Genomic DNA, 14,447 nt, shown 5'->3' with positions numbered 1-14,447 from the left:
AAGTCATAATCCATGAGCTGTAATTAAAGACTGTCTGTTTCCAGATAAGAACAAATGCAGTCTGACAAAACTGAGCGAGCAAATCAATTATCTTCAGATGCAACTTCCTGTTTGCTTGCATTTATGAAAACAATCCCTCCATTTTCAAGATCATGAGAACCCTTATGTCAGAGGAGAGAGATGCGTTGTGGGTATGACTGCGGTCATGTGTGCTGGCGCAGGCTTCACATTAGCAACACAGACACATGACGGCGAGGAAACAAAATAAATGCACTCGAGTCTGGCACTGACATTCTCTCCAAAAAACATGTGGCCTGGTAAGGAGACACGTGTTTATAAAAGCAAGTGCAGTTAAACAAAAGAAGAGTAATCTTCAACAAGCATATTACAAAGCTTTCAAATGTGTAACTCCATCCAGCAGTACAAACATTCCTGAGAGGACTTCTTGTTGTCTTAACTTAGAAATCATTATATACAACCTCCTCTCAGGCCATCTGAGAGCAACACAAATACACGTTTTAGTTATTTCATCACTTTATATAAGGCGGTCTGTTCATTATATCCACAGTGTGCATGGTGAGTCCATATTTCAGTCTGATTTCCCCCTCCTCTGTGCCGTCATGTGTTGCTGTGTGCTCAGTACAGTGTATCCAGGCGGCCATTTTCTGATCAGCAGCAGTTGGATTTCCTCTTGGTTGGTGTCCGATCGGCCTCTGTGCCGTCTGTGAGTCCTGGGAGGAACACACATTCAAATTAAACAATTGATTTGGCTTGAAAGGGAACAATGTGAGATACAGCAGAAAGGGTTTGAATGATAGAGCTGTATAATACTGTACCAACAATGAATTCTAGAAACATAAAAGCCACACTGGTGCATTTAGGAGTATTGGGATACTTATTTTCACTATATTTCTGATGAAGTAGGTCACAAGATGATAAAAGGGATTAGAATGAAAGAATAGAAGTGTCTTTCTCTTGACTTTGTTCCCTTTGATCTAGGGATGTCCCGATCAGCTTTTTTTGCTCCCGATCCGATTCCGATCATTTGATTTTGACAATCTGCCGATACCGATTTTTCCCGATCCGATCTTTATGCAATGCATTAAGAGAAAAAAAAGGTAACAGATAACGGCTGGTCATCCAACGCGATGAATTCAGCTATCTTGGCTGTTATTTTTTTTGGCCTTTTCACTGTTCTGGGGTAGTTTCTCTTTCCTTTTAAAAGTCTCTGAAAATGTCGGTTGTTTCAGTGCCGTTACCTGAGTGGCCGCTGTGTACTCGTCGTGTTGTTGTTGGTGTTTGTATTAGATTGGTCGTGTTGAACGTAGCTCTGTTCTTTCCACCACGCGGAACCTCCGCCTTGCAAACATTGCATATGGCTGTTACACTGCCTTCGCTTTCAATTTTATAATACTTCCAAACTCTCTGTCCCGACTCCCGAGGCACCAGCTGAACGTAGCCTCTTGTTAGCTTATTAGACACTGCGCCCTGCCCACTCTGTTGCCAGATTTGAGAGAAATAAGCAACCAGGTCTATGAAAACAAGCCCAAAAGAAGCAACACATACATGATGTTGTGTAATTTTAAACCAAAACTAAGGCCTCAGGATGACTTTAAGACGTGAACATGGTCATTTTTGTTTTGTAACATTAAATAAAAAAATAAAAAGTTATAAAAAAAAAAAAAAAAAAATCCCGATCCCCGATTTTTTTCTCCCGATTCCGATCTTTTGAAAATCACGTGATCGGCTCCGATCCCCGATCACGTGATCGGATCGGGACATCTCTACTTTGATCTAAAGGCACATTTCATTAGGTTTCAGTAATAGTATGTGTAAAATATCTAAGAAGAAACATCCTTTTGTGGCTCAACTGCTGATAAGAGGGCACATGTAGTCATTTCATTACAAGCAGCACTCTCAGAAAGAACACAGTCTTCACAAGTGAGCCTCTGTTTCATGCAAACGATACACATTCCTGTCCCTGTTCACGCTGTTTCACTGACTGACAGTGTGAGGAACAGGAGGGAAAAATAAAACTGCTAGCAAGTGAACGTGGATGTCAACGACGTAAAGTTTGAAATATTTCAGCTTTGCAGTTTCTTCCTGAGAAAGGCATTTGACATTGTTTTAACCTCAAAGAAACACCCAATGTGAGTTGGTAGGAAGCACTGAATGAAAACAGAACTTTTTTTTTTTTTCAAAACAAACGCAGCTCACCTTTAACTTTACGAGTTTACAAACAAAACAAATTTGGCGGACACTTATTACTAAATTGATATTAATCTGCAGCTGGAAATAGCCCCAATAAATCCATGAACTACTGCTTTTTGAGTAGCCTCAAATGTAATACTCAATTTGTAGAAATACTGTATGCGTATGATTTTTTTTTTAATCAATTAACATCTACAAAACAAATGTGTATATGTAGATGGGGTAAGACATGGTTGGTTATGTTTTTATCATAGATTTGTTGTCTTAACATCTAAGAGGCACAGATGCCTGAGCAATGCCGGCAGTGGCTCAGTCAGTAGGGGCTTGGACTGGGAGCCGTAGGGTCGCTGGTTCAAGTCCCCGAACAGACTTAAAATATGGAGTGTGGACTTGCTACTTGGAGAGGTCCCAGTTCACCTCCTAGGCCCTGCCGTGGTGCCCTTGAGCAAGGCACCGGACAACCCCCTCACTCCCATTGCTCCCCGGGCGCTGTACAATAGCTGCCCACTGCTCCTACTAGACCCCTGGTACTAGGATGGGTTAAATGCAGAGAACAAATGTCTCTGGCCGTTTCTCAATGTCGAGTATACCTGCTGCAGAGCCACTATTTCAAGTATACTACGTCATCGAGTGGCGCCGAATGCTGGGCATTTAACATGCATTTAAACAGTCCTTCGGCCACTCGATGACGTAGTATACTTGAAATAGTGGCTCTGCAGCAGGCTTACTCGACATTGAGAAACCGCCACTATACTTGGTGTGAAAAGTACTTGGTGTGAACGCCCCTATGTGTGTGCTGTGTGCTCTGCATGTGTGACCATTAAAGAGGGTTTCATCCCTCCAATTCTATTCTATATAATAGAATCTATAATAATTGGGGAACTAGTTTGTAATTGAATAAAATAAAAAGTTGTTAGTATGATGCTGGCTTATTAATAATGAGACTTGATTGAGTAAACTGACTTACTGATAATGTCACCGTCGTTTCTCGCACCACTTTTCTCGAGCTCAGACAACACGTTAGCCTCGAAAGTCAGAGAGGCCACACGGAAGAAGAAATTCATGACACCATCTCCTGAGACGATGAAGAGACGGGGAAAGAGTTTAGTGAGAGAGAAAGACAGAAAATGAAAGCATGAAGGGATGAAGGGATGGAGGGGTGACAGATTATGGGATGTGTGACTGAATCCCACCTGACTTGGCAGACACAGCCCAGTACTCGGCTTTGATTTCCTCAGAGAGTCTGATGGCTTCCTGCTCAATCTGAGACAACTGTTCAGGAGACTGAGTAGAGAGAGACAGAGAGGAGGCAATGTAACAGGGAACAATAGACTGAAGGCACTATAGAATCAGGTTGATAATCTGCTTACATATTCAGAGCTAAACTGATGAGTTGATTCGATGGTTCGTCAATCAACAGAAACGTATTTGGCTGATTTTGATAGGAGTTGACAAAATGCCAAATCTTTAATTTATATTATAGGAAAAATCACACCAGCCATTAAAATAACATTAAAACATACCATTAACAAATCTTCAAATTTGTATTTCATTGTTGCCGTTTTTGTTGTTGTTGGCAATCCACTTATTAATTAACAGTCTTGTTTTTGGAATACTTGCACCCACACTAAGGTCCTTCTTGGTGCCGACAAGGAACAGTAAAACACTGGAGGGGTCATTTTCCTTCATGGCGTCCTCCAGCCACTGCCTGCACACACAAACACACACACATACACACTTGTGATTCAGCCTCAACTTGTATTTTAATGGTACAATAATTTGATCATTATTTCTTACCTGGCATGTGCTAAAGAGCTGACACTGCTCAAGTCAAACACCACTATAATGGCTGGAGAGACAAGCAGTACAAACAATGAAAAGGTGTTTGTGTGTGAGAGAATATACACAATACTCTATCATGAGATATGTAACAGTGTGCTGTAGAGCTTCATTCACCTTGTGCTCCTCTGTAATATGTTGAAGCGATGCATTTAAAGCGCTCCTGACCCGCTGTGTCCCACCTGAAATGGATCAGATGCAGCTTTGATTGTGGTGTTGGAATATTAAGCAACAAGTGAGTCCTTCACGTTGAGTTAAGAGTCATGAACAGGTTATAATGTCAAGGTCAAACTTGTTGAGAGCTTGTTGACCCTGATGCTCAGTCAGTGCAGTGAGGTAGTTGGTTTTTTAGTCTGTTTTGTAGTGACATACTTACAGCTGTAGACTGAAGGGAACACCGAGCACCTCGAAGCGCTCCATCTCAAAATCCACCCCTATAGTTGCTTTGTAGTTCTTATCAAACGCACCCTTACGAAACCTTAAAGGAGCGCAGAGGGAAAGAGAACCAACAATCATCAATGTCTTTTATTAGCAATTTATTTCTCCACTGTTAACTGTTTTTGATTAATCATTTGGTCTATAAATTGTCAGAAATTATGTGATATGTCTCAATTTGAAACTGATGCCTCGATAAAATCTACATAAGCAAACAAGAACATCAGCTACAATTGGCTACTTCTATAACGTTTTCTTTTCTAAAAGCTTGTCACTGGTTCAAATTCCTTCAAAAGGAAACAATTAATCGCACACAAAGACTGAAAGGGCCTTGGTTTATATTTTCATTGGCAAAGTTTTGTGGCAAGTAGTGCATAAGTAAAATGTATCAAAAAAAGTAAGTTTCTTTGTTTTAGCTGGCAGATTTCCAGCACTTCAATGATTAAGCAAAAAGGTCAAATAAGCATAATGAGATCACTCATCTATAACTTAGAAATGTAATAGGTCTATGAAATGATTTTTGTGTTTATCAAAAAGAGAACATCAACGTATAACTCAATTAGGGACAAGAGTAACGTTAGTAATAAACATTATGTGCCTCACATAAGTTTCATGCTCTGTTTTGGAACAATGTTAAATTGCATCATCTCTATCAAATCAGTTTAAATTTGATTAGGTTCAGCCATGTTTTTGTTGAAGACATTGTAATGATGCCCTTCAGCACTACTGAGGAGAGGCTTGAACAAGTAATGCTTTCATAATAAAAATCAGATCACATTTCAATAAAAAATGTAATACCACATAATCCTTTAATGGATCTTATTATTCATGACTTCTTCTCACCTGCTGATCAGACACGTTTTCCCAACTGCAACATCTCCCACTACGATGACCTTGGCAAGATTAAAGCTGGCAACAGAAAGACAAAACAGTCATTCATGACCCCACAACAGCATGAAACACACAGTAACAGCAACATGATTATTAACATGCGGACATCATTTTACCCCTTCAAAAAGGTTCCGCCCAGACCCCTTGATGCAAATCCAAAACAGCTTTATGAGTCAAATTTGTGATAAGTTTGTTAAGGTTTATGAGTGTAACAGCTGTAAAGTATTGAGAGATGCACTTATCAAATGTTTTATGTGATTCTTATGTAGGTAAGAATGGAGAAACCAGCTCGAGTGCGCCAGAATTTGAAAGTACGTAGCCGAAAAAAATCTGCCCCTTCCTTCAGACTTCCTTACAGAGCCCCTCCTCCAACACACACCAACGCGCACATGACCAATGAGGGCACGAGATAAGTTTGTGCCCCGATGGAAGGCTGACAGGCAGGTAGGCCATCCAGTTATTTTAGCAGGGCCAGCTCAGATGATTGGTCGTGCTTTTTACAGCGCCACGGCTTCCACAGATGAATTGTTTTAATGTATTTATTGTCAAAGCATTTCATGTATTCATTGCTATCGGGATGTTACCGTTTTTCTCGATTGCTAACACACTAAAATTATACATAAAGCTCAATTATTTTAACTGACACTCAAAGAGCAAAACATCGGCTCAAATCTCCAAAACACGTTTTCAGCTTTTCACACAATTTGCAAATCAACATGGCACTTTTTGCAAACCACTGCACACGTTTCTTAACGTAAGACACAAGAATCTGACATGAAGTCACGTGTTAGCTGGTTTAAAACACTGATATTCAAAATGCCTCACACATGGACCAATGATCAAGAAACACGTTCCACCTGACCAAACACCTGATAGCATAATTGTTGGCTCATCAATCAGGATGTTAGCACTATAAAAAGACCACAGGTGAGTACTTTCTTACAGCAACAATGGAAGCCAACATGGAAGCAAGAGGAAGAGGAAGAGCTGGGCTGAGAGTGAGAGGAGGAAGAATGAGAGGTAGAGCTGGAGGGAGAGGACATGGACAAAGAAGAATACTCTCTAATGAAATGAAATGTTATCAACCATGGTGTGACGATGAGAGAGGCTGGACAGAGGGTTCAGCCTAATCTATGCATACTATAACTGTACAGAAATCCTGCACAATGTACTGTGGTAAACTTACTTTTATGCAGCGCAGACACTGACCAACCACATAAGTATATCTTTGTTGTTTATCTGAAGGACTGAGAAAAAGATGTGCAGGTGGAAGGCTAAGGATTTTCAATGAGGCACAGGAAGCAGCAGTTACAAACTGGGTTTTGGCAAACAATGCATCACACTTAGAGAGATCCGAAGCATAGTAACTCTGTGCTGAGATGCATGTTGCACAATGTTATTTTTGAATAAAATGTGATTTTTTTCAACAACTAATTTGTATTTCTTCATTTACTGTATTTCTGTATATAAAGCAATCTTTCTCTGCAGAAACCTCTATGTACAGAGCATAGCCCATACAGGATGAAAGCGCTTTAGATTATGCTCAGCAGTGTGTAGTTGGGTGGTCAAATTTGGTGTGTTATATTTGGTGCAAAAGTTTGCATTTGGTAAGTGTTTATGTAGTTTTGAGTGCAGTTCTTCATTTAGCAGTAGAAATGAGGTGTTTTGCACTTTGGGTGTGGGGTTTTGTGAATTGTGTTTAGTGTTCTGAGAAACTGAGCAATTAAAAAAACAATGTGTGTTAGCAATCGAGAAAAACTGTAAGAGCATTCCATGGAATATAACAAAAGTGTTTCTGAAGAGAATTACCTACCCCACCTTTAAGAAATATCACCGGCTTTATCTATTACAGAGACACTCCAGATCAATAGAGTTAGAAGTCAGGCTCGTGGTCAGCAGACATAGCGTGACTTAAAGTGCCCTGCCCTTACTAACTCATTTACTTTAAACAGTGTGTAGTTGCAGGATGGGGGAACTTGTGTCTTCTTCTGATCTCACCTCACTGAGTCCGTCCTCTGAACCTGGCAGGCAGCCTTCACCTGAGGGTGGAAGCCATCTTTGGTGTGCAGCGCTGCATTTGTACTGAAACACTGTGAAGAAAAGCGACTTATGGAAGTGAGCACATTGGACAGTGAAAGACAAAGTGGATTTTTAAAAAGAAGCAGCCAGAATATCACAAAGTGAAATCGTCTCTGCCTTTCTCTACATTGTTGCCATCCAGAGAAAACCTTAATTACCATGAATAAGCCTTAAAAGAGCCATGAAAACAGTCCTTGTTTATTTCTTAAATATAACTTAAATATAACTAAAGGTAATAAGATTTTCTGAGGACAGCAGCATTTTCAAAATGTGCAGCCTAATCTCAGAGAAACAAAGAGATGCATTTAGGCCAAAATAACCTCATCACTAATATTAACACGGTTAGAGGTGTGTGTGTGTGTGTGTGTGTGTGTGTGTGTGTGTGTGTGTGTGTGTGTGTGTGTGTGTGTGTGTGTGTGTGTGTGTGTGTGTGTGTGTGTGTGTGTGTGTGTGTGTGTGTGTGTGTGTGTGTGTGTGTGTGTGTGTGTGTGTGTGTGTGTGTGTGTGTGTGTGTGTGTGTGTGTGGGGTAGGTACTAACATGTGGAAGGTGAGAAATGACCCGGTCCTTCTTCACAGGTGGTAACATGCTGCTGCAGTTGATCAATGAACACAGACACACACACACACAAACACGCCTTCAGGTTATCAAGCTCACTGACAGCAAGCCCACTTTTCATTCACTTCAAGACACACACACAAACCAGGGAAGATTGATAAGGTCTTCCAAGTTTTCCTGGAATAAAGCAAATATCAAAAAGTTGGCATTAATATATGCAGACTGTGCATTAAATCAGAAACATTTTAAAGTGAACTAACATTAACATAACATAGCGGAAAAGTGCACAAGTTTCATATAAAATAAAGGTATTTTGTTTTTGCATTTGTATTAACGCTACATGTTCTCGTATTGATAAGTCACTGTTTAAGGGAGGATGTGGTAGAAGCAAAGTGTGTTTGAACAAACAGGATGGAGCATCAGCAGAGAAGGAAAAATAGGCATTTATAAAAAATTAAAAGCAGAAAAATCAGAAGAGTTTTAGTAAGTTTAACAACTTTACCTGAAACTGGAAGCTTAAACTGCTGGAGGTAATGTGTTCTGGGCCTGGAGATGTGATGTTATATCCAAGGGTAGCTGAGAAAATAAATCCAGAACAAAGCAAAATGAGTCTCACAGCACCGAACTGAATCTGCTGACTGACAGCAGACAGACAAACATTCAATTCATGAGATTCTCCCTGTATGAGTGAATACCTGAGAAACAGCTCTACCCTGTGGCCACAGGGTGTTCCTACACAATTCACTGATGATTAACAACATCAGTGTATCTCCAAAAATCAAGTGTCTTCTCATTTGAATGTGTAATTATGGCCAGCGGAGGTCCTTCTCCAACAGACTGCTGCAGCTCCGCTGTCACAAGGATAGATACAGGAAAACATTCCTGCCCACTGCAATAACTCTCTAACAAATCACCTCTGGCTGGCAGAGAACTCTCTGCTCCATAGCTTCTCTTCATAACTGGACTTGAACTCCCACTGTACATTTTACATTCATATTCTATTTAATATTGAATAATCCATTCTTGCAAAATAATATCCTGCTTTATATTTGTTACTGGAAATTTGTATTTCCACATGTATATCTTTTTTTTTAATTTTTAACATAACTTTTTTATGCTATTTTATTTCTATTTCTGAAATATTTTGGACTGTTTATTTCTGTGTCTTCATTTTTCTTATGTACATTGCCTTGTGGTTTTTATGCTGCTGCAACGCAAACATTTCCCAAATTGGGATCAATAAAGTAACTATCTATCTATCTATCTATCTATCTACCTACCTATCTATCTATCTATCTATCTATCTTTCAGAGTTAAATCATGCACTCCATTACATTTATTTAGTACCTTTAGTACATTTTCAGAATTGGATTAATGATGTGAAATACAGTCAACACACAAAAAAAATTAAACCTGGAGTAAAATCACAAGCTTCAGCCTACAAAGTAATAAAAACTAGCTACACATTACAAGCTTTGATAAACATTACAATCAAAACATATACTATATTATTCTGAAATCTGCATAATGAGTACTTTTACTTTTTTATGTATATTTTGATGCTAATACGTTTATTTTTGTGATTGAGTAACATTATGCAGGGACTTGTAACAGAGTATTCCTACACTTCGGTACTTCTACCCGAGTACATCATACTCTAGTTCTGGCAGAATAATCATGGATCCCAACGCCTCTTTCCTTCTCTTGTTCTCTTTTCTTTACGGGAGAGTTTAGCCTTCAAGAATCCAACGTTTGGTGCTCTCCACAAATATAAAAATGAATATTAAAAAAGTATTCCACTGTGTTTTCTGACGAAGCAATCTAATGTTTGTTGTCCACAGCTGACGTTATACCGGCCGGACTTCTTTCTGCGGATTGATAGGACTGCACGTAGTCCCTTTATCCTTCTTAGCACACCTCTGCTAAGGGTCACTAGATCCTTAGCAGAGTTGTGTTAGCGAGTATTAACCTCTGAAATGTCCAAATTTACCAATCAGAATTGAGTATTCAAACAAAATCATGTTTGATAAATGTTTATTTATTTATTCAAGATGTCATTCAAAGTAATATTTCCTTCTTGTTTCCTGAGCACAGATGTGGAGGTGGTGAAAGCTTCCTGTGTGTGTGAGGAGCTTCCCGATCCCACCAACACAGAAGAAGAAGAAGAAGATGTAACAACGTCCTCTGTGCTGGTCGGGCTGGGGAGCTCCTCGTCCTCTCGGCTGGTGGGTAGAGCGGGGGTTGTCGGGGGCTGGGGTGAAGGGCATGGAGGTCCTTACTGTACTCACAGGGTCTGGGACTAAGCTGAGAGCGCTCTGCTGTGGTGCTGGGTCTTTCTGGGATCATCGGTTGGTGATCCACTCTCAGCAAGAGGAGTCCTGCCCTGTGAGACAGAAACACAAACAATAAATACTCAAATATACAACCTCTGAACTGTTGCAAGCTGTTAAATGTAACCTCCAATGATGGACAAATATGATAAAACTCCAATAATAAATACAATCCTTGTGAGGGGATCACTTACTACGCCCCAAAAGACGACCCCGCTCTTAATCAGTTGTCATCCTTTCTTTTGGTGTGGTCTGCTCATCTTCTTCGTCCGAACATCCTTGAGTTTCAATATTCCACGGAGTTGCTTTTTGTAGGAAGGTTGATGCAGCGTGGGTAATGCTGGAGACCTGTTAGAAAACCTGCAAGAGACTTGGAGACTTTTCGTGATAGTCACTGCTTTAGCACTATATGTTGCACCTAGAAAAAACTGAGCAGTACTTGAGTAAATGTGCTTGAATTAGTTGAACCACTCACTGTCTTAAACGATTTACTTACCTGTCTTGCAAAGCCATCTATACTTTAAAAAGAAAGAATACACAACCATACCATGTTAACTTACCTCTGGTATCAGCATCGACCATCATCACATTTGATCCAAAAGTAAAAACGATATAAAAAATTAAGTAATATATTAATAAAAGCCCTGGTGCAACATTTGACCTATCGACCCAGCAAGACGTGTTTGAAGATGCCTGGGGCTTCATCAGTCCTGATAGAGGCAAGAGTTATGTTAGCGAGTATAGCAAATACTTGCAGGTGGGAGCATGCTGGACGAGAGGGGAGAGATACACCATCGTCTACAACGTCCTCTTCATCCTCTTCCTCTTCCCTCTGCTATCAGCATTGACCATTATCAAATAATATTAAAAAGACAGTAATATATCAATAAAAAGCCCCAATGCAATTTTTGACCTATCACAAAACCTGGTATGAGCATCGACCATCATCAATTATTATCCAAAAGAAAAAAATATCGAAATGAAAAATGACATATTAATACAATTAAGCCCTGGTGCAAGATCTGACCTATTGCCAACCCAGAAAGATGTGTTTGAAGCTGCCTGGGGCTTCATCAGTCCTGCCAGACGCAAAGGTTTTCAAATCCTGCAGCAGATGTCCGTCTCAGTCCGAGTCGCTGTCTTCAGGGAGCCTGTGGTCCTCTGGACGGTATCTCTTGTCCAGGGGGGGGCAGGGGCCTGAGCTGGAGGGTGTCAAGTCCCTAAAGTCTTCTTCCCTGGTCCTTTTGGTGGAGAGGCCGAGGCCTGAAGTGGGGGTTGGCGAGTCCATAAAGTCCTCTTCCCTGCATGCCTCTTCCCAGGTCCTCTTGGTGGAGAAGCCGAGGCCTGATGTCGATGGAGGGGCTGAGGATGGAGCTTCTTCAGGACGTTCCACTTGCGGCGCAGAATCCTCCGGAGGGGCAACAGGGCAAAATGTCTGCCAAAAGGTCACGGGTGGGCGCTGCTGGACAGAAAGGGGCACCATGGGGCAGCAGAGGCCTAAGGTGGAGGGTGCCGAGTCCCTGGAGTCATCTTCCCTGAACCTCTTGGTAGAGAAGCCGGGGCCCGATGTGGATAGTGCCGAGTCGATGGAGTCCTCTTCCCTGATCCTCTTCGTGGAGAAGATGAAGCCTGATCTCGGAGGGGCTGAGGGTGGAGCTTCTTCAGGACGTTCCAGTCGCGGTGCAGAAACCTCTAGGGGGGCAACATCCAAAGGGAGGGAGCAGGGATGTGCAGGGAGGAAGCTTGGAGTGAAGGTCCCACGCAATACCTCCCAAACTTTTACCGGCGGGAATTGCTGAGTGAGAGGGGGGAGACGTCCGATATCGGCATCACCGTCATCACCGTCATCACTGTCATCACTGTCATCACTGTCATCACAATAATCTTCAGTGTCCTCTTCTTCCTCCTCTTCTTCTTCCTCCTCCTCTTCCTCCTCTTCGTCTTCGACAGCAAACTCACCTTCATCCCCGACAGCGTTCCTGACCTCACCTACCTCTTCCTCATCAGAAGCGTTGTAGACAGGGAGATTACCGTCATCACCGTCATCACTGTCATCACTGTCATCACTGTCATCACTGTCACCACAATAATCTTCAGTGTCCTCTTCTTCCTCCTCCTCTTCTTCCTGCTCCTCTTCCTCTTCCAAATCCTCTTCCTCCTCCTCCTCTTCCCTCAGTCCATGACCTCCACCTAAAAAACCGACAGCAAACTCACCTTCATCCTTGACAGCGTTCCTGACCTCACCTACCTCTTCCTCATCAGGAGCGTTGTAGACAGGGAGATTACCTTCATCGCCTGCAGGAGGATCCATGATGAAGTTCACAGAGCCTGTAGAGGGGGGGGGGGGGGGAATTCAGAGTGTAAGGATTTCTAGTCACAGGTAATATGTGGGATTATTTAGCAATAATCGATGATAGGAAAGAAATAGCACATGCATATCCTAACTATGACTTTAATTTACAAGACATGACAGGAGAACCTGTTAAAAGCCTGCTAAAACATAATTGTGGTTAGAATAACACTGGGGATAATACATTATATTATTGTTCTGATAAACAGTGACGACAAGAAATATGCTAATTGGGATTTTTGTTATTGGCAATATTATTTTCGTTATTTTAATATCTCCAAACTGGTTTTTTTATAAAACAGAAGTGCACATAAACAGCGCTCTATATTTGTTGGACAAGTAAAGGAGAAGCTTGCTCTGCGCATTTTACGCACCGCTTCTTCCGCAGCAGCAAAGCCTTCTTTAAACCAAAATGCAACATTACAAAATGTGCAAACAAATAAATGCTGACTGTGGGGAATGCAAGACCCAGATCCCGAGAAAAAACTGTGTAGGCTATGTGTGGACAAACTATAATTGGTTCCAAAAAAGAGGGTGCATTCAATTATATATGCAGCATTCATATCCATGGGACCATTGCGCAGAGTAACTATGTAAAATGACCACAGTATTTGCAGACTTTCCTTTAGTTTATAAGTAATTATTTTTCCTATAGTTTAAGTAGGAGTTAGTCATCTTGGACGCAGACCGCGCACAAATCTCCCCCCTCTAAAACTAAACAAGAAAATCCATTTCAATATGTAATGTTAAAAGGAAAGTGTAATGAATATGATATATTAGAAGGAGTAGCCATTTCTCCAATAAATAAAGCTTCAACAATCAGAACGAACGACACTCAGGGAGGCAGCTGCACAGAAGAACGTGCCCTGCAGGGAATTGTGCTTCGTTGCCATGGTGCATAACTTGGACATATTTTTTAGCATTCTATGAAATTAGGCCCAATCGCCATTTTGTTTTTGTAATTTTTTGGTCGTTTTTCGACGATATCTCGCAATTAAATCAAAAATAACGGTGTTTTCAAATTACTGCACTCTTTATAAATACATTACACACATCTAGTGCTAAAAAAAAGTAGGTCTTATCCACAAATATTAATTTTACACGGAAAAAACGTGAGTGAGTTTCTGCTTTCTCCAAATTGGATTTTGAGCAAAAGAAATGCCAACATTCTATGAACTTTTCACCTCTAAACTAAAAATATTGCACTAATTTCCACACAGAAACAGCTTTGTAAGATGTTAAGGGGATATATGAACAATTAAAAGGCAAAAAATGTGTATTTTTTAACGTTTTTTTTTTTTTTTACTTTGAATGTAGTTTCCCATCACGGCCTTTGGCCAGCGGCAGGTGCTGCTCCTCCTCTGGGGGCCCGGGGGTCTAGTTCAGCCTCTCCGGTTTTCCACAGCAGATCAGGGATACAGTACTTTTGTTTTATAGTAGTTTCGTTTCTCAGAAGTTTTGTTTTCCAGCAGGTTGAATCTCAAAGAGTTTTCTCTCCACAGGTGAGTTTTGCAAAAGGTGTGCTCTGGTCAGAGTCCAAGTGCAAAGTGAGCTCAGAGCGGTCAGCAGCTGCAGCCCCAACGTTCGGTTTCCATGACAATGACGCACGTACGTGACCAAGAGAGGCCTTTTACCAAATCTCATACTTGTTAAATATGGTTTTGTTTAATTAAAGGCTAGAATTTATTTTTCCTTTTATGCATGTGCAGTAGTTTATTTTCCTATAGTGGGCTACAGCAGCTTCATCCCGTGTTT

General features: G+C 41.0%; 1 protein-coding gene across 1 annotated transcript; it reads right to left on the bottom strand.

The window, feature by feature from the left end:
* Positions 1-26: 26 nt before the first annotated feature.
* rab34b (RAB34, member RAS oncogene family b) lies at positions 27-8,042 on the bottom strand. Its single transcript, XM_034140256.1, has 10 exons — positions 7,995-8,042; positions 7,375-7,466; positions 5,329-5,394; positions 4,427-4,528; positions 4,168-4,232; positions 4,009-4,060; positions 3,838-3,919; positions 3,405-3,495; positions 3,179-3,286; positions 27-731 (listed from the first exon to the last, which is right to left on the bottom strand). The coding sequence occupies exons 1-10, from the start codon at positions 8,040-8,042 to the stop codon at positions 670-672; spliced, it is 768 nt and encodes a 255-aa protein (XP_033996147.1). The 3' UTR covers positions 27-669.
* Between the last annotated feature and the right edge of the window lie 6,405 nt (positions 8,043-14,447).

Source organism: Trematomus bernacchii, unplaced genomic scaffold, assembly GCF_902827165.1.
Source record: "Trematomus bernacchii unplaced genomic scaffold, fTreBer1.1, whole genome shotgun sequence".
Classification (NCBI taxonomy): Eukaryota; Metazoa; Chordata; class Actinopteri; order Perciformes; family Nototheniidae; genus Trematomus; species Trematomus bernacchii.
Note: the sequence above shows the minus strand (reverse complement) of the source record. Positions and strands in the feature narration are given on the sequence as shown.